We start from the raw sequence: 23,004 nt of genomic DNA, 5'->3' as shown, positions 1-23,004 counted from the left end.
AACGCAGTTCCACTGCTCCACAGCTAAATACTGGGGAATCTAGCCCAATTAGCCTGGTGTAATCTGTGATAGCAATATTTTATTCAAATGTTTAAATTTCACTCCAACTCACTGTGAATACCTCTAACCCACTACAACACAGAATTATGCAGAAATGTAAAAAACACAGTGGACTTCCCCTTTAAGAGTCTCACAATATCATATAAAACGTACATAACCTTGCGCACGTTGATCCCACTTATGCGATAAGCTTTTATCCAGCATTGTTTTCCTGCTTGTTTATATGCTTATAAACACAAGGACACGGGGCGAACGAGACCGGAAGCACAGATCAGCACTCTCAGCTGGAGAGGCTTGATAAACAGGGGTGAGCGAGAGCATATTGAGGGTGAGTGTATGCTCGGTGCATGGCAGCAGTGTGTTAGAGCACAGTGTCAGAGTTTCAGCACTCATGCAGAATCTAAATGACGGCATTACTCGGTGGTGCATTTCCTTTCTGCACAAGTCATTTGACAATAGCAGCATGACACAGCATCTCAAAGGCACCCGTAATCTCGCTGAAACATGGCCAGATAAGAATGCATCAAAGTGGGGAGCACTGTAAACGTCCTATTGTTCTGGGGACGTGCTTTAGCTTACGTTTTTATAATACGGCACAGACTGCAGATCTGTACTCAAGCACAGTTCCTCTCTCCTGCGCTCATCATCTTACAGCGCAGGAACATTAAGCACAATGGTAAAAAATTATGGTATGTGTGTACAGATGATGCACTGTCACTTTAAATTCACGAAGCTCTAGTAACAATGAATTGTCAGTGTGCCAGTGCCACCTGGCCAGGCTGTAAACGACGGAAAAGCGCATCTGGACGAACTGCCAGACCATTTCCAAACGTGACTGCATTCTCCTGCACACATATCACAATAAGCCCACTACAGCAGTGTTTCTCAAACCGGTATAAGAGAAAAATAAGCTTATAGATTTTAAGGTAATAGTGCTAAGCTATGTAATTACAGCCATATGAAAAATGTAGGGACACCCCATTATAACCTTTGCCTTTTCAAACATACAGCTCTGGAAAAAATAAGAGCCCACTTAAAAATGATGAGTGATGAGTCATTTTACCAAATTGAAAATCTCTGGAATGTAATCAAGAGGTAGATGGATGATCACAAGCCATCAAACCAAGCTGAACTGCTTGAATTTTTGCACCAGGAGTGTCATAAAGTTATCCAAAAGCAGTGTGTAAGACTGGTGGAGGAGAACATGCCAAGATGCATAAAAAACTGTTATTCCACCAAATATTGATTTCTGAACTCTTAAAACTTTATGAATATGCATTATTTGCATTATAGAGGTCTCTGCGTCCTTTTTGTTATTTCAGACATTTCTTATTTGATGCAAATAAATGCTCTAAATAATAATAATTTATTTGGGAGAAATGTCTGTAGCTTATAGAATAAAACAACCATGTTCATTTTACTCAAATATATACCTATAATAAGCAAAATCAGAGAAACTGATTCAGAAACTGAAGTGGTCTCTTAATTATTTCCTGTGTCTTTGTGATCATGAAAACACAAAAAAAATGCCTTGCCTAGCTCAAAATGCGCAAAAGGCATGAACTTATTCTGTTAATTAATCATGAGTGTGTTTTGGGCTTAACAGGAAAGAACCAATCAGCGTTTCACTTGTCAACCCCTTTAAGAGCCAGGTATGCTCTGACTTTGGCGCGTTGATATCTAAACAGTGCAGCGCTTTTGCGTCATAGCAGGACATTTACAGGCTCGTTCACACTGTGTAGGTATGCCAGCAGGTAATTTAAGGGAACAGCAATGTTATTTTATTCTTTACTCTGTTTATTGTTGAGTTAAAAGTCAGGTTTGCACGCTGCACAAGTGTTGACGTGGTATAAGAGAGGAATGGTGTATGATAGGGCCCGTAATCTTAATTTGAGCAATACTGGGAGACTAAGGCAACATAACCTATAAGTATAAGTACATAAAACTAAAAAAAAAAAAAACATTTTAATCATTAATTATTTGAAAATATACAATATTAATAAAAATGCAATTCTACCTAAACCACCAGGTTTAGGTAGAAATAAATCTATAAAAATATGCTCTTATAGGTCATGAACAGTTGCTGGGTCCCATTTTCTGAACTCCAGCTTTGGAAATGTCTATCTTTTCAGTTTCATTCCTTTGATGTTCCTCCCTTCAATATTATGCAAATAGATCATCTCATATGAAATCTGCAGAGATACACTACTGTATGTGTTCAAATGTCTGTGAACGCCTCTTGTAATGAACACAGTGTTGGCCACACTGCTGACACAGATGTGCAGTGACACAAACACACACACACAGCTTGTCTAGTCCCCATAGAGAAATACAACCAACAGAACAGGTCTCTCTTGACCCAAATGGCAGGCATGGGCTAGAGAGGTATAAAGACCTTCAGCACTTTATAGAGTAGTGGAACTGTGTTCACTGGAATGACGGAGTGCTCCCTGCAGAGTTGGGGAGCTGGGATTGAGGTGGGGTGGTGATCATCCAACATCCTGTCCTCACAAACGCTCATGTAATCACAGAGTGCAATCAGTTCCTCACAGCAATGCTCCAGAATCTAGTAAAAGTTTTCCCTGGGCAGTAGAGACAGTTACTCCAACAAACAGAAGTAGGATTCTTTAAGAGAAATAATAAATGAACATATATCCCAACACTTTTTTACTTTGTCTATATATTACAGTTGTGTGAAAAAGTATTCATAATAGTCAAATACAACAAAGGTAAACACCAAAAATGCAGTTTTTAAATGAATGTTTCATTATCAAGGGAGAAAACAGATCCAAACCTACATGGCCCTGTGTAAAAACATAACTTAAATGTGGTTTATTACACTTGAGTTTAATTTCTCCAGCCACACCCAGGCCTGATTATTGCCACACCTGCTCTCAATTAAGATATCACTTAAATAGAACCTGACTAAAAGTGAAGTAGACCAAAAGATACTTAGAAGATGGAAAATGTTATAAAGACATTTCTAAAGTTTTGGGACTCCAGCGAACCACAAAGAGAGCCAAAAATCCACAAACGGAGAAAACATGGAACAGTGGTGAACCAGCCGACCAAAATTACCCCAAGAGGGCGATGACGACTCATCCAAGAGGTCACAAAAGACCTCAAAACAACAACCAAAAATCTTAAAGGGCTCACTTGTCTCAGTTACGGTCAGCGTTCATGCCTCCACCATCAGAAAGAGACCGGGTAAAAATCGCCAAGATGAAGACCACTGTTGAGCAAATAGAACATTAATGCTCATCTAAATTTTGCCAGAAAAGATCTTGATCCAAGATCCAGGACTTTTGTGAATTGACAAGACAAAACTTGTACTTTTTGGAAGGTGTGTTCAATTACATCTGTTATAAAAGTAACACCACATTAAAAAAAAAAAAAAGAACATCATACCTACAATAAAACATGGTGGTAGTGTGATGGTCTGGGGCTGTTTTGGTGCTTCAGGACCTGGAAGACTTGCTATAGTAAATGGAACCATGAATTACGCTGTCTACCAAAAAGCCTTAAAGGAGAATTTCCGGCCACCTGTTCATGACCTCAAGCTTAAACAAACTTGGGATCTGCAGCAGGACAATGATCCAAAACACAGAAAGAAAAACAAAATAAAGACTTGGGAGTGGCCTAGTCAAAGTCCTGACCTGAATCTGATTAAGAAAAGTAGTAAATTCTCGAAAAACCCTCCAATTATTTGAAATTTCAACAATTCTGTAAAGAATAGTGGCAAAAAATTTCCTCCACAGCGCTTGGCTGCAGTTGTTGCTGCAAAGGGTGTCCAAACCAGTTATTAGATTTAGGAGGCAAACGCTTTTTCACACAGGGCCATGTAGGTTTGAATTTTGTTTCTTCCTTTAATAATAAAAACCTTCATTTAAAAACTGCAATTTGTGTTTACCTGTATTGTCTTTGACTAATTCTTAAATTTGTTTGATGATTTGAAACGCTTAAGAGTGACAAAACATGCAAAAATGTAAGAAATCATGAAGAGAAAAACACTTTTCACACCACTGTATATTCTTTAAAAAAATGTAAGACTTGTGTTTAATGGCTGTTTAGACTAGACATATGATAAATGAAAGGTGAAGTCAATAACTATTCGATTTCTGCAGACTGTAAGGGTTAAACAGCAGAAAGCAGAACGGCAGGTCGGCAATCTCTCATGTGTCACCGCGAGCGAGCTGTAAACACAAAGACAATTGAAGTTAACAGGTGAATCTCATGGTGCTGGCTGGGATTGCGGGGTCACTTTCACGTTTGAGAGGAGCTCATTTCTGATGCAGGCGGACGTGGCCCCTGCCGGTCTTCCTCCTGACCGGGCTGCAGTTAAAGACAGAAGCACTGACCTGTGTCTCCACGATGCGCCGCTTTGATTTGCGAGACTCTGGCCCCACCGTTCGTCTCTGGCAGGGCAGTGACAGGGGGCTGTGGACCAAATGACAGAAGATCATTCAGTAACCTTGATGAGTTTCCTCCACGGAGCTGGAACGGTAGAGAGTGTGTCAATACACAGAGATGGCACGCAGAGTAGCAGAAAATATCGCATATGGATTAGTTTTTCTCTTCAGAAAGACTAAAGAAAGAAGTTTAAATTTTAATCGACTTTTTAAAATGAGGCAAAAGGTCTATTTTATCATAAAACTGTAAAAAAAGAAGATTTTTTTCAACTATTGGAAGTCTACAACTATTATTGTCAGAAGGTTAGCATTTAGTACCAATAGGATCAAGTTGCCCTGTTTCTCCATTTGTTTTAAAACCAAGAAATATGGCAAAACATTGCAAAACTAATTACTAAAAAATGAAGAAAAAAAAATACTGTACAATTGCTACTACTTGATTGATACCTTTTTGCCTTGATTGCATTGGTAACAGGTACATTTCTGCATTTGATCAAAATGAGCATAAGACTAATATAAAAGGTGCTCAAACAACTGCTCAGAAATATGAACATAACCTGACATTCAATTATCATACAGAAATATGTTCTGAACAATCCTGACAATCAGCTACGTCTAAACTATAAAATATTTACTTTTAATAGTTTCAGAAATAGAAATAGAAATTTGTTCCTTTTTTACACTGTGTCCAAATTTCACGAAGAACGGACCAATAGAAATGCTTCCAAATTACTTAAATTGAAATTACACTGACTTCCATTACAAATTTAAGAGGATTTTTTTTCTCATGCAGTAAAGTTGCCATTTTTGAGCAACAGCAATGATAAACAGACTTTAAAATTTTAGAAATGTACTCAAATAACTATTGAGCGATGTGTACAGCTCCTGAAAAATTAAGAGATCACTTTAGTTTCTGAATCAGTTTCTCTGATTTTGCTATTTATAGGCATATATTTGAGTTAAATGAACATTGTTGTTTTATTCTATAAACTACAGACAACATTTCTCCCAAACTCCAAATACAAATATTGTCTTTTAAAGCTTTTATTTGCAGAAAATGAGAAATGGCTGAAATAACAAAAAAGATGCCGAGCTTTCAGACCTCAAATAATGAAAACATGCATCTTGGCATGTTCTCCTCCACCAGTCTTACACACTGCTTTTGGATAACTTTATGCCACTCCTTGGTTTGATGGCTTGTGATCATCCATCTTCCTTTTGATTATATTACAGAGGTTTTAAATTTGGTAAAATAACAAAAAAATCATAATTTTAAAGTGGTCTCTTATTTTTTTCCAGAGCTGTAAATGCTGGACATAATGTATGATGATGAAGGTGTGTGAGGAGAAAGCCTAGCGTGGCCCTTGTTCTGCTGACCTTCTGCGGTGTGTGATGCTGACAGGCTGGTCAGCGATGAGGGGCGATGAGTCAGATGACAGCGGGGGAGGAGCCCGCACTTGAAGGCCGAAAAGACATTTTTTCTTCTTGATCTCTTTGCCCGAGACGAACCTGAACGATAAATACAAACGCCGGGTGAGAACGAGAGCCGTTAAAGCAGCAGCGCAGCGCTGGGCACAGCTCTGTCTATTACATGCAAATGCAATAAAAAGGCAATGCCTTGCAAATTTGATAAAGCGATCTGGGGATTACTGCAGTAATTGTTAGGCTGAAATCACGTAAAGGATAAAGCCGCATCCACATTGTCTGTAATTACATAATACAGCGGTTCCTCGGGTGCAATTAGGACAACGCACTCCTGCAGAATCAGAGTAGCCCGCTCGTACAAAGGGTTAGAAGTAGATCCGGTGAATAAAAAAAATTACAGCAGTGTTCTCTGGTTATATAAGATCTGCCTCACCTGTCTTTGTGGGAATTTAAAGCGTTGAGCAGATTGTTGCAGCGATCTTGCTTGGGTGTATCTGACAACTGAAGGACAGCAAGAACACAAAGAATCCGTCAGATGCATATAAATAACTGTCAGCCTCCATACGAATGCAGCGGAACATGCAGTTCAGTAGAATGGGGGTCGTATTTAGTAACAGTGATGAAATGGAGAGTGCTAGACGATGGAAGTGATTAAAAACACGGCTGTTCAGCCTCAGTCTCATAGAATGCTGAGTCTGTGCTCTGTGTTTAATGGAGTCTTATCCTGGGGGCTGGGGGCTTGATTAGCATGTCTGTATATACAAGATTTTCCTCGTACCGTGCCCAGCAGCAAAGATTCCCAGTTCTCGTTGGTGAAGGACATGATTTCGTGATCAAAATCAAAGTATTTCCTCTTGCAGCACAGAGACAGATGATACAGCACCAAATGGGCCAGATCTACCCTGGATAGATAGAACAGAAACACAAAATACATCACTTACACACGTCACTATTACTTTCTTCAGTTATATATGATATTTTTGCTGACTGATTAATAAAAAAAAGTGGTGTAATGGATCAAAGATAATCCGTGACAGTTTCCCGCAACATATATTTTGCAGCACTGGCTCACCGCTGCTAAATTATTGCTGCTGCTTCAGAATTTTATGAAACGTCATGAAATCACAATTACAAATTACAAAACTCTGCACTGAGCTTTTAACATGAAACAAAAAAAAAATACAGGAAGTTTTAAAAAAAGAGAGAATTAAGGAAGACAGGGAGAGGAGAGAAGAGGGAAAGGTAGATTAAACTAGATAATGTTAACTAAACAAATAACAGTTGAGTACTTTAATTAATTAAAGAAGTATAAAGACCACATTCACCTTAAACTGGACACAGAGCGACACACACGAAGTGAATACATACAGACTAAGCAGATGTCTGTCAAGTGAATGAAGCATGTGGAAAAATCTGTTACAGTTTGCAAACAATGAGAAATAAACATGTCTCTCCAAACCATCACTGATTGGTGGAAACTTCACACTAGACCTCAAGCAGCTTGGACTGTGTGTCTCTCCACTCTTCCTCCAGACTCTGCTCCCTTCATTTCCAAATGAAATGTAAAATTTACTGATGATCAGTGATGGTTTGGAGAGACATGTGATCTGCTGGTGTTGATCCACTGTGTTTTATTATCAAGTCTAAAGTCAGTGCAGTTTTGTTTTCCCACAAAATCTTACAGCACTTCATGCTTCTTCCCTCTGCTGACAACTTTTATGAAGATGCAGCTTTCATTTTCCAGCAGGATTTGGCACACTGCCCACACTCCAAAAAGTACCAGTTGGTCCTGTATAATATTTTAATTTTCTGAGACACTGATCCAAATATAAATTAGTAATATAAACAGATTGTAAAAAAACAATACAAAAAACAATCAAACAAAAGCTGTGTCAAAATAAAAGTCACTCATACAAATAAATAAACCAATCGCAACAAAGTAAAAGTCACTAAAACTTAAGAAATAAATACTATGTCAAAACAATGAGTTCCTAATTCAATCACTAATACAAAGGAACAAACAGTGTGACAAAGTAAAAGTGCCTCATACAAATGTAGCAGTAAAAAATCAATATTTTTAAACTGAGGGTCAAATTACAAAATTAATCCCCTTTTTCCTTATACAAAAATCTCAAAAACTTATATCCTTATATCTCAAAAACTGTAATCTGATCCAAACCATCAGTTCTGTGATCAGTTATGTTACACCACTAATGATTATGATAAATAAGACGATGGTCTTACCAGGTCATAGGCAGTCTCTGAATGGTCTCTGGTCCGTTTGTGCAGATCGAGCACTGGAACTGATAAAACCTTAAAGGGAGATTGGAAAGAGGGTGGCATGTAAAAGCAGTAGTGCGGCACCAGAGTAGATTTAATGCCGCTGATATCCTCACCTGTCTCCATAAAGCAGAGGTTTAGTCAGGCACTGTGTGCAGGCTTCATGAAACCACTGGCCGCAGCTGCCGCACTGCAACATCTTCAGATTCCACCTAATAAAAGAGGAAATGATTACAAATAAAGTAAGTGTTACATTTTAAAACAGTCTACACACTATAAATCAGAAGGTTAGGACAGTAGTGGAAAATACAAATAAAAGAAAACACAGTGTTTCTTACATTTATTTTAACTTTTATTTAATTTTGAATCTTTGTCTGATTTGGGGTTGTATTATACTGACTTCAGTTACACAGTATAATAGCTTTTCGTGTGTATATGTTATTTAAAACACACCAGAGACTGATTTGCACTTTCTTCTGTCAGAATACTACTAGAATGTGATTCCTTATCATTAATGTATCATTGCTTATCATCACTACCAAATAAAACCTCATTTCTACAGAATGACTTGAAGATGACAGAAAAAAACTCACTGAAAGTCAATGTAAAATCCTTTTATTCCAAGTAACTGTGGACTATTTGTGTTATTTTTGCTTGCAAACTGAATTCAATTGTATGAAGTCAATATTTTTGAGTGAAAAAAAAAACAATATTCTTACTCGATCTGAACATGTATCATCATTTACCTTATTTTTTGCACTATAAGGCGCATTGTATTATAAGGCGCATTATCAATGAACGCCTATTTTCTGGTCTATTTATATATATAAGGCACACCAGATTATTAAGTGACACTAGTAAGGAACAGGGGTGTCTCCATGTTTCCCTTCTAATGTGGAAGGTGGAGAATCACCTAAGTAAACAAAACTGTAAAAACTAAAACTGCTACTGTAAAAGATTTTCTTTTAAAGTCAAACGAGTGCTGGATGTTAATCTACACAGATTTCTCTCCTGAAAACTGTTTATTTGGGCGAGTAAAGCGCTTCAGTTTATTTCAGTTTATTTCGCTTTGCCAAACATTCACACAAAGCAATCCAGACTGTTCTCATACAGAGTTCCCCAATGGTGGAACAAACTACCTTCCACTACCAGATCAGGAGAATCTCTCGCTATCTTTAAGAAACTCCTGAAGACAGAGCTCTTCAAAGAGCACTTACTCTCCTAACATCTCTAACACACTAACTACTTCTAACCTAATTTCCTTCTTCCTCTCCTTCACTCCTCTATACTATTATTCCCCTTTGTCCTCCTTCTATCCCTATCAAAAAGATGTTTTTCCTTTAAACTTATTTTACATTGTACTCAACTATTGTAAGTCGCTTTGGACAAAAGCGTCTGCCAAATGTAATGTAATGTAATGTAATTTACAGTAAACTTAGATTCCCAGTATTTTAGCACGGTTAGCAGCACTTGCTAGCAGTGCTAGTAAACACCAACAGCGATATAATGAGGAACCCTGAGTGGCCTTGGTAACCCAGGGCGCTATCAGCTAGCAGTTCGTCCCACGTAGCTTATTTCAACATGGTAAACACACAGACTACAGTCCGATATGCTCACCTCTGAATGGTGAAAAAGCTAGCACTGTGATTAGCGGCTAATGCTAATACTTAATACCTAAATACCTGACTGGTAAAATTCATACATAAGGTGCAAGGGATTATAAGGCGCACTGTCAATTTAGCAGCATTTTTTAAAGTTTTTAAGAATTTTGGTCACAAATTGGGAAAAATATTGAAAACAAATTGGTATCGGTTGTGAATTCAAAGTATCATACTGGTATCAGTATTACATTTTTTTTTATGATACCCAGCCCTAGTCTGTACCTAATCAAAAGAGTGAATAAGTTGAATCACTGTTCTTAATACTGTTTTAAATCAAGTCTGCTGTGAGATATGGTGGGTCTAAAATGTGTTTAGTAGAATATTATTACTTACTTCATAGTTTTAATCTTTTTAGTGACATTAAAAAAATAAATTAAAGGTGCAACTACATTTACAGAAGAATCTTCATGCTCAAAATGTGGCTTTCTTTGATGTTGCAATAAAAAGAGCAGGTTTGACTCACTCTCCGGGTCCGGCGCAGTAGCAGTAACACTGTTGCTGGTTGGTCAGGTGCTGGGGGTCCCAGTCTAAAGACGACAGCTGATAGGGCAGCCTCAGTTTCATTAACTGCATGAGTCGGGCGAAGCGCCCTCGTTTTAAGGCTCCCCCTCTCTAGGATAAAACACAGCCTGTCAGTTCAATGCATGGCATCACTCAAAGCAGCCCACCCCCACCCTCCCCCCATCCTCCTGTCATGTAAGCACATTTAATAGAGATCTTATTTGAAGATTGGAGTTGAGAAAAGAACAGCTGAAAGGGAAAGTCATTATATTTCCCCAACTGAGGTCAGAAGAATAAGATTTCTATCGTCAAATGGGGTTGTCAGCCGGAGGTGTAAAACGTCAGCGCTGACGGACAGATTAAAGAACAAGCCCATTTAGCTCAGCAGAGTCCCTGCCATCACCTGCAGAGCACCGCACCTAATAAACACACAGCCCAGCATAAGTAATTCATGCACTTTCACAAAGAGTCACACCAAAGCTAGAGAATGGAAACACATCTGAGCAGTTCCCTCATTTCTCATATCTCATAGTGTTTATTGCACACTGTTACACACTGTTTTTTTTATAGCCTTATATATTTTCTATTCTTCTGTGTTTTGATTTGTCTGAGTATGTTTCTTATTGTATAGTGTTGTTGCTGCTGGATGCATAAATTTCCTTCGGGAAAATCTATCTATCTATCTATCTATCTATCTATCTATCTATCTACAGTCTATATCACACTTAATATCATCATTCTCACACAAAAATCCTGTATCTTCTTTTTTTTTAGTTTTTGCACTTTAGAATGTATCAAAATTTCCTGATGAATATACCACAAGAAATGTTTTTAAACATATTTTTACGGATTTCTCTTATAATATATGAACATTACCTCAGTCATTTTTGCTGTCCGTAATACTGCAAATTGGTCTTATAAATTGGTCTAATAATGGAAAGCCCGTCCTCATTGGGCTAAATTATCAAGGAGCACCCATTATCATTAATACGTCATAAATATGTCAACTTCATTTTAAAACAGTGACTCAGTGTTCATTGAAAGTAAATGATTTATTCTTAAAAAAAAAAAGTTGCTCTTTCACATTATTATTACTGTTTTAGTGGCTTGAAATAATCTGACAACAACAATAATAATAATGTTAATAAGTTTGTCACAATTACTTTTGAAACAATACAGCACTCAAACAATTGGTTTTCATGAGACGCCTACTTTTACTCTAATTTTTAATTTGCTAGTATTTCCCCACGCCCTTGACTGAAAGAGAAGGAAAAGGGAAGGGGGGGGCGAACTCAGATTATTGGGCAGGAGTTCGGGGCAGCTTCGCTGGAAAAGCGTGAAGCTGAAGCCACCCCCCCACACAAAGAGAAACAGGAAGAGAAAAGGAGAAAATAAATTAAGGAGGAAGATGGGAAGATGGGGAGGAGGTGGGTGCGACACACATTTAGAGAGGAAGTGATGGTTTATTTAGGTTGAAGATTGGGAGGAGTTATGGCGTGGATCAAACTTCCAAATTTATGTTATAAAACTCCACGTAAAGGAGCTTTTTCTCTTCCTTAGCTAAAGTTAGCATTGCTGAGTAGAAGTGGCCAAGGCGTGCTTCTACTCAGAAGTGCTGCAACTCTGATCCATCACCCTTTGGAGTAATGAGGGGAAAAAACGCCATCTACCCACCCAAAGAGAGCAAAGCCAATTGTGCTCTCTCAGGGCTCCGGCAGCTGATGGCAAGCTGCATAACTTCTCCAGCACTTCCCAAAGATTCTCAATGAGGTTAAGATCTGGACTCTGTGGTGAACTCTCTCAATCCATGTGTGAAAATGATGATCTCATGCTCCCTGAATCACTCTTTCACAATTCCAGACCCATGGTCTATATTCAGTATATTCAGGTAGTCAGCTGACCTCATTCTTTCAGCACATACTGTTGCTGAACCTTTGTTTATATCTATATAGGAATGATATTGTTTCATCCGAAATAAAGTAATACATTATGACAAAAAAATGTCACACAATCCCCCAGCCCTGTGTACAGTGCCAGCGAGTTCACAGTGGTCACTGTAAAACAGATCAGCTGGGGTCTAGGAGGTCACCAGTTACCACCCCCACACACACCCTCCCCATAATGTCTTGCGCTCATACAGCACATCAAAGGAGAGCTGGTGGGACTTTTATTTCTTTAAGGTGAAAAAAAAAGAGGATCATCCAGAAATAAAAGTCACCGGCAGCTCTCCTTTGATCATTCACAATTTAGAGCACTCACTATTGCCATGGCAACAAGTATATGGATGTGCACCTGTACTGGCTGCGTACTGTTACTGTTTTACATTACCGAACAAAAACACAAACAGGTAGAGCCAGCATTACCCTGATCCACGGATTCTGCACACTGAGACTACAAGTGCAGGATACAGATTCCTCAAAGGGTTATTATTAAAGGAAAGCCACAGAAGAATTACTGTGGGTTCTATAAAGAACCTTGTTTGTAATTTAAATAGGGTTGCAACTGTATGAGATTATAGCCATCACAGAAAATTTCCCTGCAATCTGCAGCCTCCAGAGTACACTGCCCAGGATGCACCACACACTCACATCATACCTAATCCTGATCACATGACACAACACATGACTCTTCCAGGAAGCAGATCACCTGAGTACTAGCTATATAAAAGGGGCTCATTTGCTCTTAGTCTTTGCTGAATATTGATGGTTCTATCCTTGTTCAATGTGTGTTCCTATTGCCTGTGTTTTTCTCTCGTGTTTTTGACCTGGTTTTGTTCACTGATCTCGTTTTTTGCCTACCCTCTCTTTGTTACTGCTGTTTGCCACTTTTGACCCTTTTTTGTTTCACCATCCCTTTGCCTAATACTTTTGTAATCAAAGAATACTTTCATCTGCATCTGTGCGTGTCTGAGTTCTGCCCAGCCAAGGCAATATGACAGTATTTTACAATTAACCTAAAGCATTAAAAGAATAATGCTAATAAACCGATTTATAAATATGATGGATAGATCACAGATCATAGATTATAACTGCAATGGGATTTATAATTAGATTTAGGCCGTATCCCAATTTTCTTTTGTAGCCCTACCCCTTGTTTTCAAGTGTTACAAGAGTCACAAGGGGAAAACTGCTGCTGGTGGTAAACTAGTTAATTGTAGGGCTTTATCGTATGTGTTCAGAATGGAGGCAGGTGATGTAGCAATTAATTATTATTGTCCATTTCCTGATTCCCATGTGATGGGGACTGGGAATTAGCTTTTATTTAATTTTATTTTTCCATTCCACCTTAAACGCTGCAGCATTTGCAATCTTTTGCGCCATTTAAGGTGGAGCGAGAAAGCTAGCTATCTAGAAACTGAGATGAACTACCAGCATTTATTTATGCTTATTCTAAAGAAAACAGCCACAAAATATTAAACTTACCAATCAAACTATAATAGTATAATGGTTGTCAATTTTTTTACAAGGAAAATACTCAAATTTGTAAGATTCGCTTTGGTCGCTTATGCCGACATCTTGCCATTATTGTCTAAATTTCTGGAAACAAGTGGATTCAATTGATGTTTGAGGCCAGTCTGCTCACTGATTGAGTTCTTGATAGGTCAGTAGCAATGGTTGGATAGTGTATGTTTATATCCTGTCTTTATGTTACTCTATACCTGAGTTATGAAGCCTAAAATATCAAATTAGATGCAGTGATAACAGATACGGCAGTCGACTTTTGAACTTGTGTGGTTTAGCCACAACTGCAGGTCTCAACAGGCTTGGAGCACTCACCACAATGCTAATCGTTTTTTGAGCTTGCCATTATTTCATAATACAGTAATACGCAAATGTCCACAGTATGATAACCTTGCATTTTTATATCATGGTGTACTGTAAAACTGGTTACCACTGCTACCCTACCTATAAATTAGTATTAAATTAGTGTATATCTTAAAATATACAAATATATAAAACTCCTCAGGTCAAGATTCTGTAAAACATTAAAAGGTTCGTCTTCATACATTTTAGACATGTATGATATGTCTGTATGAAACCAAAACTGGTATCTTTATGGTATAACTTGAACAATTTGAAGCACCTTCATATTTAAAACTATACATATAGCAAGCTAGGTACAGTAAGTAATAATGTTGTTTTGAAGACTATGGAACATAATTCTCTGTAGCTGATTTGCCCTCTGTCCTGTTACCAGGCTTCCACTTTTGTATCCTAATGTGATTTCACACTGTGTTAAAATACACATGATTTTTTGGATGCACTATGTTTTTTCCCAGCCAGTGCAGGAAGTCAGGTGCAGTTTTATATAGTTTTGTACATTGTTTTTACTTAATCAAACATCAATAAATCATGACTCAAATGTGATTAATTATTCCCATAATGCATGATTTATGTTCAAATAGCCTTGTGAGTTGAGGGACTTCAATGCAATCTCTATAGCATCTCAATATAATTACCACACAAATGTTTAATCCATATCATACAGTGCTAGTTCACACAGCACACAACCAACCTTGGTTGCAACAGCAAAGACACACTGGCGGCAGATCCAGGAATTGCTGTCAACCTCGGGATCAATGGTTGGAGTATGGCACTGTGGATGATAACCTGAAACAACAAGAAATAAAGGAATAACAGTAACATTTACAGGGAAGTTACTGAATAGAGTAAAATACACACATAAAAGGTATTCACCATATTTTATACCATACACCTAAATTTCACGTAACGTCCTTTAATTTTCCCAAAAATGGACAGTGTGCCTTATGTATGAATTTTATCAGTCAGTTTGTAAGGAGCAGTAAAGCCACTCCAGCACTGGGCCTGGAGCAGTATTAGCATTAGCTGCTAACCGCAGCGCTAACTCTTTCTCCGCTTAGAGGCGAGTATATTGGACCATAGTCTGGGTGTTTACCACATTAAAACAAGCTAGCTAATAGCGCCCTGGGTTACCGGAACACTCAGGGCTCCTCAGGGTAGCGATATCTGGTATTTATTAGTGCTAAATGCTGCTAACCATGCCTAGTGCTGCTGCTAACTAACAGAAGCACTTTACACACCCAAATAAACAATTTTCAAGAGAAAAATCTGTGTAGATTACTATGCGAAACCCCTGTTCCTTACTATTGTTGCTTAAAATGTGCCTTATAATCCAATGCGCATTTTATATCAAAATAGACATTCATTGATAGTGTGCCTTTTAATACGGTGCACCTTATAGTCTGTAAAATACGGTAAGGTCTTTTTACCTAAACCCCCTAGTGGCCATTCTGCTGAGAACCAAGGCTGCCCTCAAGTCCTCATTGGAGAAAATTAAACTTATCACTATGTAGAATCAGTGGTATCACTCATTGTTGGCGCCTCTTTAAAGGGATGTTTCCATTACCTTTATTTAAAAGAACGTACATTACTGCTGCAATTTACCTTTGTTGCATAAAACTGGACAATGTTTAGGCATCTCTAACAACAAACACCCATGTGTCACCAATGTGACCAAATTTAAGCCTATGTACCGTATTTTTCGGGCTATAAGGCGCACTTAAAATACTTATTTTTTCCCAAAAATCGTCATTGCGCCTTATAATGCAGTGCGCCTTGTGTATGGATTTTGCTTGTGTTTACTGACCTCGATTTTATGTGGTACACGGCGCTCTGTTGTGCAGAATTCCTCACCCACGCCAGAAAAAGATCCCCCTCTTGGGCTAGCGCGCGGTTACCTTTGACTGCCGTACTGCCTCTCGGCTGTGGCTCAGGGTAGCTAGTTTCCACTGTAGCTCCGTGGCCAGAACAAGGTGCCGGTAAACTTTCCTTTCCACCCGTTCTGGGGTAATAGCACAAACTGTTTCTTTTTAGCGCCCACTTCTAAGTAAAGTTAACCTCTTAACACGCGCTGGCCCACCGGCGGGCCAGAAATATTTAATATTTCATAACTGGCTGTGTTTCTGAATAGTTATGAACAGTTACAGGTTCAATATAGACATCCAATATACCATTTTAAAGCTTAGAATCTCTGCTTTTGAGCTATTTAGCCTATTTAGCGGAATATCCTTTCAGAAAATAAACATTTAGGGCGAAATATGCCTTGGTTATGATTTTAATAATTCATAACTCTCATATTTGCGTTTATCGTTCGTCCATATTTCATCGAATGCGGTCATGTCATACACCATTCGAACTGTCTGGCTCTCCGGATTCCAGAACTGTCCTTTTACTGTAGGATGTATGTTTCATGAATTAGAGCTGCGTCAGAGCGCATGTTTCCAGTAATAAAAGGCTCTCCTTTTGTCCTGGGGTAACCTCCGGTCACTGCCGCCACCCCCCGAACACACACCCGCGCTCAGCCACAGGTCCTACCTTCAAAACGCGTCCAGACTAAAGAGAATCCATCAATCCAGTCTCCTGTAATCCACAGTTATATCCAAACAGCGCTGGAAATCACTTCATCCAGAAATGAAACTTATCCAATCTTTATCTCTGTTTTAAAACCGTTTTATTCACCGAATTCGGCACAACACGCTATTATAGTCAGAAGCCTCGCGGAGTAATGCGGTACTTGCTGTGCTTCAACATAATATTATGGTCTGTCGGAGCGTTGCGGCTACCGTTGTCAGGAGCGTCGCGGAGTAATGCGGTACTTGCTGTGCTTCAACATAATATTATGGTCTGTCGGAGCGTTGCGGCTACCGTTGTCAGGAGCGTCGCGGAGTAATACGTACTTGCTGTGCTTCAACATAATATTATGGTCTGTCGGAGCGTTGCGGCTACCGTTGTCAGGAGCGTCGCGGAGTAATACGTACTTGCTGTGCTTGTTGATTTATTGCTCAGAGATGTTGTTATTTTTCACAGATATTGTGAAGGATTTATTGCTCAGAGTTATTGTTACTGATATAAATAAAGTTTCATTTAGTGCGCCTTATAATCCAGTGCGCCTTGTGTATGGACTAACACTAAAAATAGACCGTTCACTCATCATGCGCCTTATAATACGGTGCGTCTTATAGTCCGAAAAATACGGTAAGTGAAATCTATTCATTAAGTAAAAACAGTTTAATAAAAAATTAACAGTGTACCAGAAACAACAGTTTAAGACCAGGTTTCACAAACCTGTCCCGACTATGCATTAAGGCAAATTATTAGATTCAGTTCCTTCAGTCTTCATGGTTGGATATCACACAGTAATTGCTACACTTTGCGTGGAACGGCCTATTAATAGGAGAACGCCGGTTTCGCTTACCGTGGCGGCATTTCAGACAGTTTATGAGAGGCTCTTTAAGAGGCGGTCCGTCACAGACACAACAAACTTCCTCTCCACTGGCTGAGACTGAGAGAGAGGAGGAGAATGACAGAGAGACAGAGATTAAGAGAAAAAAAGCAGGAACAGAAACTGTGCACACATTCTGAGTTTAGAGACAAAATGGATTAATTTCTATAATAAATAATAGGAATGCAACTAATGATTATTTTGGTAGTTACTACTTATCTTCTGATTATTTTGTTGAATATTCGAAAAAACAATAGAAACAGCTGAACATAAGATTTAAAAGGCATTTAAATGTCCAGATGTGGTTAAAATGTGGAAATTACTGATATTTAGGGAGTAAATATGTAATCTGTTGTGTTTGGGCACTTTTGGAGACATTTACCCATCTCCCATTGTGTTTCTGTCCCCAGCACTATGTGTAATACGGTACTGTTACAAATTAACGATTAGGTGACAATGAAATTTGTAGTCGACAAATTTAAATAATTGATAATCAATGTAAATAAAGATAATATTTACACAAAACTGTAATATGGGACATGTTAAGTACTAATTTATAGAATTTAAAGGGTATAAAAATCTAGGTACTGGTACTAAAAACAAATAATCGACATTGTCGATTATATCGACTAATCGTTGCAGCCCTAATAAATAACTGATAATATTTACACGAAACTGTACTAAAGAACATGTTAAGTCCTAACTTCCTAATAAGTTATAAAAAGTTATAAAAAACTAGGTACCAGTACTAAAAATGTTTAGGCATCTGTGAAAGTTAGAACTAAAAATATCCTGATCTTGGCAGTACATAATAAAACACTAATATTGGAATAAATAAACATAACATTTATTCTGTCTCTGTGTTTCAGTAGTTTGAACACGACAGTCTACTTTAAAATGCTTTAGAAGTTTAGTTAAAACAGGGTTAAAAAGGGTAGCAGTTTCAAAGTAAAAAAGTCAGATTAAAACCAGCTGATATCCAAGATTTCGACACTAATATCAACTTTACAACAAAAAGGGGATGTAAGTGTAGGCAGAAATATGCTGCCTAATGTTCAAGGCATTTTTTTTTATTGCAAAATGATATTATGATGCAATCTACCACTGCTAAATGCTCAAATACTGCTTTTCACATAGAAGCTCACATATAAATTAAACACGCTTGATTTTATCTGATCGCAGGACGAGAAAAAGACTGACTAAAACTTTCAATCTTAAACATCTTACACAAAAAACACATTTAAAGGTTAACTATAACCAAACCAAAATCACATTTAACTACACCTTTATAGTGCTCTAGCTTTTCTAGGCTCATTGTATATTACATAAAGACTCAATAAGGACGGTGAAAAAGATATTAAACATTTTCCCTTCAGCTCCCCTGAGGACGATTAACTCCAGAGTGAGCGGTTAAACACACATACGGAACATTTTCCTGACAGATGAGCTCGTCAAGTATCTTGTCATAGATATTGCTGGAAGTACAAATGTACCCTGCAGAACACATAACTGTTACAGGTATGTTAGTGTGTCGGATATGACAAAATGTTTTTCCACAACATTCCCACAGTTGAGAGAAAAGCTGCACAGCATGTAAAGGGTTAAAACTGGAGTACTTACATGAATGAATGTCTTTCCTGAGGACCCAAAACTCTGAATTATCCTCAAACCTGACCAGGCAGCACTGCTTCACTACATCTACCTGAGGAGCAGAAGTTACAGTAGATGCTGATGTACAGTACCAGTTTAGTAAGAGACACAAAAACAGAAATTTAATACACACACATATACTAGTTTTCATGCATTGTCAGGACACAGGGCCATACATAAAACATATATACATTATCTGTCTCATACTGTTAATTAACCTTTTTCGGAGGTTTCTGTGTCACAGTATTAACATAAAATGCATAATAAAATGTATAATAACACACACTACCATAGGTATTAAGTAACTGTACCTATAATAATACTAATAATAATGATAATAATAATAATAATAATAATAATAATAATAATAATAATACTATAACACATATTAGTTTGAAAGCGCCTCTTTTTTAATGTGTTTTCTTTCTTTTTTTGTATTTTAATACATTGTAAATTTAATATAATGGAGTTATTTTGCACACATACAAAGTGTTAAACAAACCAGAATACATTTTGTACTTTAGGTTCTTCTAAGTAGTCACATTTACAGGTGCATCTCAAAAAATTAGAATATCATATATAAAATAATATATATATACTATATAGATTTATTACACACAGAGTGATCTATTTTAAATATTTATTACTTTTATTGTTGATGATTATGGCTTACAGCCAATGAAAACCCACAAAACAGTAGGGGTGGGCAATATTATATTGTATACGATATATTGTTACACAGAAATATCATGATATTAAATATCCATATCGTGATAATAGGGCTGTTCTCTTAAAAGTAGTCTATTATTTACTGTGAAGCTTTATTGTATAATTGTTTTAGTTTAAATTTTATATGCATGCACTAAATATTCTGCAATATTATTTGCTGCATTATATTATTTTATGCTATATTATTTATTTTGCCACATTATGATTATTCTGTTATACTATTATACTATATTCCTGAAATGAATGAATTATTTTAGTTTCCTATATCGCCAAGTATATCGTTATCGCAAAAATACCTGAAATATCGTGATATTATTTTAGAGCAATATCGCCCACCCCTACAAAACAGAGTCTCAGAAAATTAGAAAATTATATAAGACCAATAGGTACTTTTGGCAGTGTGCCAAGTCCTGCTGGAAAATGAAATCCACATCTCCATAAAAGTTGTCAGCAGAGGGAAGAATGAAGTGCTGTAAGATTTTGTGTGAAAACGGAACTGCACTGACTTTAGACTTGATAATAAAACACAGTGGATCAACACCAGCAGATGACATGTCTCTCCAAACCATCACTGATCATCAGTGAATTTTACATTTCATTTGTAAATCAAGGGAGCAGAGTCTGGAGGAAGAGTGGAGAGACACACAGTCCAAACTGATTGAGGTCTAGTGTGAAGTTTCCACCAATCAGTGATGGTTTGGAGAGACATGTCATCTGCTGGTGTTGATCCACTGTGTTTTATTATCAAGTCTAAAGTCAGTGCAGTGTTTTCACACAAAATCTTACAGCACTTCAAACTGATTTAAGACTCTTGTGGAAAAGCAAATTTCATTTTCCAGCAGGACTTGACACACTGCCCACACTAATAAAAGTACCAATTGGTCTTATATAATATATATTATATAATTTGATTGACTGTAAACCATAATCATCAACAATAAAATAAATAAACACTTTAAAAAGATCACTCTGTGTGTAGTACATCTATATAATATATAAGTTTCACATTTTGAACTGAAGAGAGTGACCCTTTTTGACCCTGACCCTTAGCTTCACCTCACCAACCAAAGTGCAAAAAAAATCCTCGCAAGGTTGAACCTCATTACAAAAGTACCACTACTTGTACTGGATTCATTTTTAAAGAAGTAATAAAGTTTGAAGTTTGACAAGCTCTCACAATGTCATGAACGTAACAATTATAAGTGTATCCAAACCTATAACAAATTAGGAAGCTTTATTAATCTAATTTATTAATCTAAACAAAATTCTTAACTTAACATCAATACTGAGGTTAATCTTAAATAGGGAAATTCAACACCCTAAGAATACACAGTACAGTTTAAAGTTTCACAATTACAGGTGCATCCAAGCCAAGACTCAGCCCTGACTCTTAGCTTCCCCCTCAGTAACCAAAGTGCAATACGAATATTAAACACCTCTATAAATGTCACAGAAACTCAACATTCAGAGGACAGTTGTTTAAGTTATAAGTACTAGAGAAGAACAATTTGTGAAGTAAAAAATGTACAAATGTGAGGAACCTTCTTAACATGAGAAGAAGTTCACATAACATAAAAGTTATACCAATTACACCAAGAACCATTTTCGAACCTGTATATATTTATTATATGAGCCTATCCCTTATATTAATTATTAAGCTTAGTAAACAAAGTTCAGCATAAATACAGCAAGGATTCAAAATGAAATATACACACCACCACTTTCAATAGCCAAATTTTGTTTTTTTTATAGAAATACAGCTTTTATTAGACTGTTCTGTTTGAAAAACCTCCACATCATATTAAAGTTACACCAGTAAATCCAATTAAACCAAGTAAACCCCTAGCTTCACCTCGGTGACCTATAAGAGGAATAAGATCTATTTATGATAATTTTTTTTTTTCAATTTAATCACACACATATTCTACAGCTCTATAAAAAATAAGAGACCACTTAAAAATGATTCTTTTTAATCTTTGATTTTACTAAGTTGAAAACCTCTGGAATATAATCAAGAGGAAGATGGATGATCACAAGCCGTCAAACCAAACTGAACTGCTTGAATTTTTGCAACAGGAGTAAAGGCATAAAGTTATCCAAAAGCAGTGTGTAAGACTGGTGGAGGAGAACATGCCAAGATGCATGAAAACTGTGATTAAAAACCAGGATTATTCCACCAAATATTGATTTCTAAACTCTTAAAGCTTTATGAATATGAACTTGTTTTTTTTTTGTTGTTTTTTTTTTTTGCATTATTTGAGGTCTGAAAGCTCTGCATCTTTTTTTGTTGTTTCAGCCATTTCTCATTTTCTGCAAATAAATGCTCTAAATAACAATATTTTTATTTGGAATTTGGGAGAGATATTTCCCGTAGTTTATAGAATAAAACAACAATGTTTATTTTACTCAAACATAAACCTATAAATAGCAAAAAAAAAACAATGAAAGATCGGTAAACTCACTCTTTTGACATTGCCCAGGTACAGCAGTCCATCACTCCACCGTGCTAACACATCTTCTCCTTCACTGACTACCCCCATCCTGAGCCTGGAGTGGGATAGAGACACTTTAGAGAGTGTACAGTGAAGTTAAACAGCGGCGGACACGGGCTATCTGAAGGGGAGGGGTGAAAAATAAAAAAGCAGCCTTCCAACATGCAAAAACTGTGATGCACCACGTGTATGAAAACAGTCCTTATCCTTGATTAAGATTAATATTATGTTATTAGGCTTTTAAACTTACTGTAGTACCTCCTCACACACTTCACCAGAATGGCAGGATTAAAGATCTGACTGGAATTAAGTCCCATCTGATATCATGTGTACATTCTAGAGGGGGTGTGGCTAAAACATAAAAACTTAAATAGAATTAATAAATGCTGGTTTAACCTTTTTAAAACATTATTAATAATTTTTCTGTCAAATACAGTTAATCTTGGAGCATTGGAGCTGAGTGGTCCAGTGGTCTAAAGTGCTGCCACTATGAGCGGGAGGTCGCAGGTTCGAACCCCAGCTCATGCAGCTTTG

The 23,004-nt window shown here is 37.2% G+C and overlaps 1 protein-coding gene across 1 annotated transcript in view; it reads right to left on the bottom strand.

Moving 5' to 3' along the window:
* The window catches only part of phf1 (PHD finger protein 1), a 37,220-nt gene that overhangs the window by 10,890 nt on the left and 3,326 nt on the right, over window positions 1-23,004 (bottom strand). The window contains exons 2-12 of the mRNA XM_022668686.2: window positions 22,441-22,525; window positions 19,220-19,301; window positions 17,573-17,659; window positions 14,852-14,946; window positions 10,299-10,447; window positions 8,291-8,386; window positions 8,139-8,207; window positions 6,673-6,796; window positions 6,328-6,395; window positions 5,847-5,978; window positions 4,419-4,497 (exon numbers count right to left, since the gene is read on the bottom strand). Of these exons, the coding sequence (XP_022524407.2) occupies window positions 4,419-4,497; window positions 5,847-5,978; window positions 6,328-6,395; window positions 6,673-6,796; window positions 8,139-8,207; window positions 8,291-8,386; window positions 10,299-10,447; window positions 14,852-14,946; window positions 17,573-17,659; window positions 19,220-19,301; window positions 22,441-22,518 (1,059 nt within the window). The 5' untranslated portion in view covers window positions 22,519-22,525. The remainder of the gene's footprint in view (window positions 1-4,418; window positions 4,498-5,846; window positions 5,979-6,327; window positions 6,396-6,672; window positions 6,797-8,138; window positions 8,208-8,290; window positions 8,387-10,298; window positions 10,448-14,851; window positions 14,947-17,572; window positions 17,660-19,219; window positions 19,302-22,440; window positions 22,526-23,004) is intronic.

This window comes from Astyanax mexicanus, chromosome 1 (genome assembly GCF_023375975.1).
Source record: "Astyanax mexicanus isolate ESR-SI-001 chromosome 1, AstMex3_surface, whole genome shotgun sequence".
Lineage (NCBI taxonomy): Eukaryota > Metazoa > Chordata > Actinopteri > Characiformes > Acestrorhamphidae > Astyanax > Astyanax mexicanus.
Note: the sequence above shows the minus strand (reverse complement) of the source record. Positions and strands in the feature narration are given on the sequence as shown.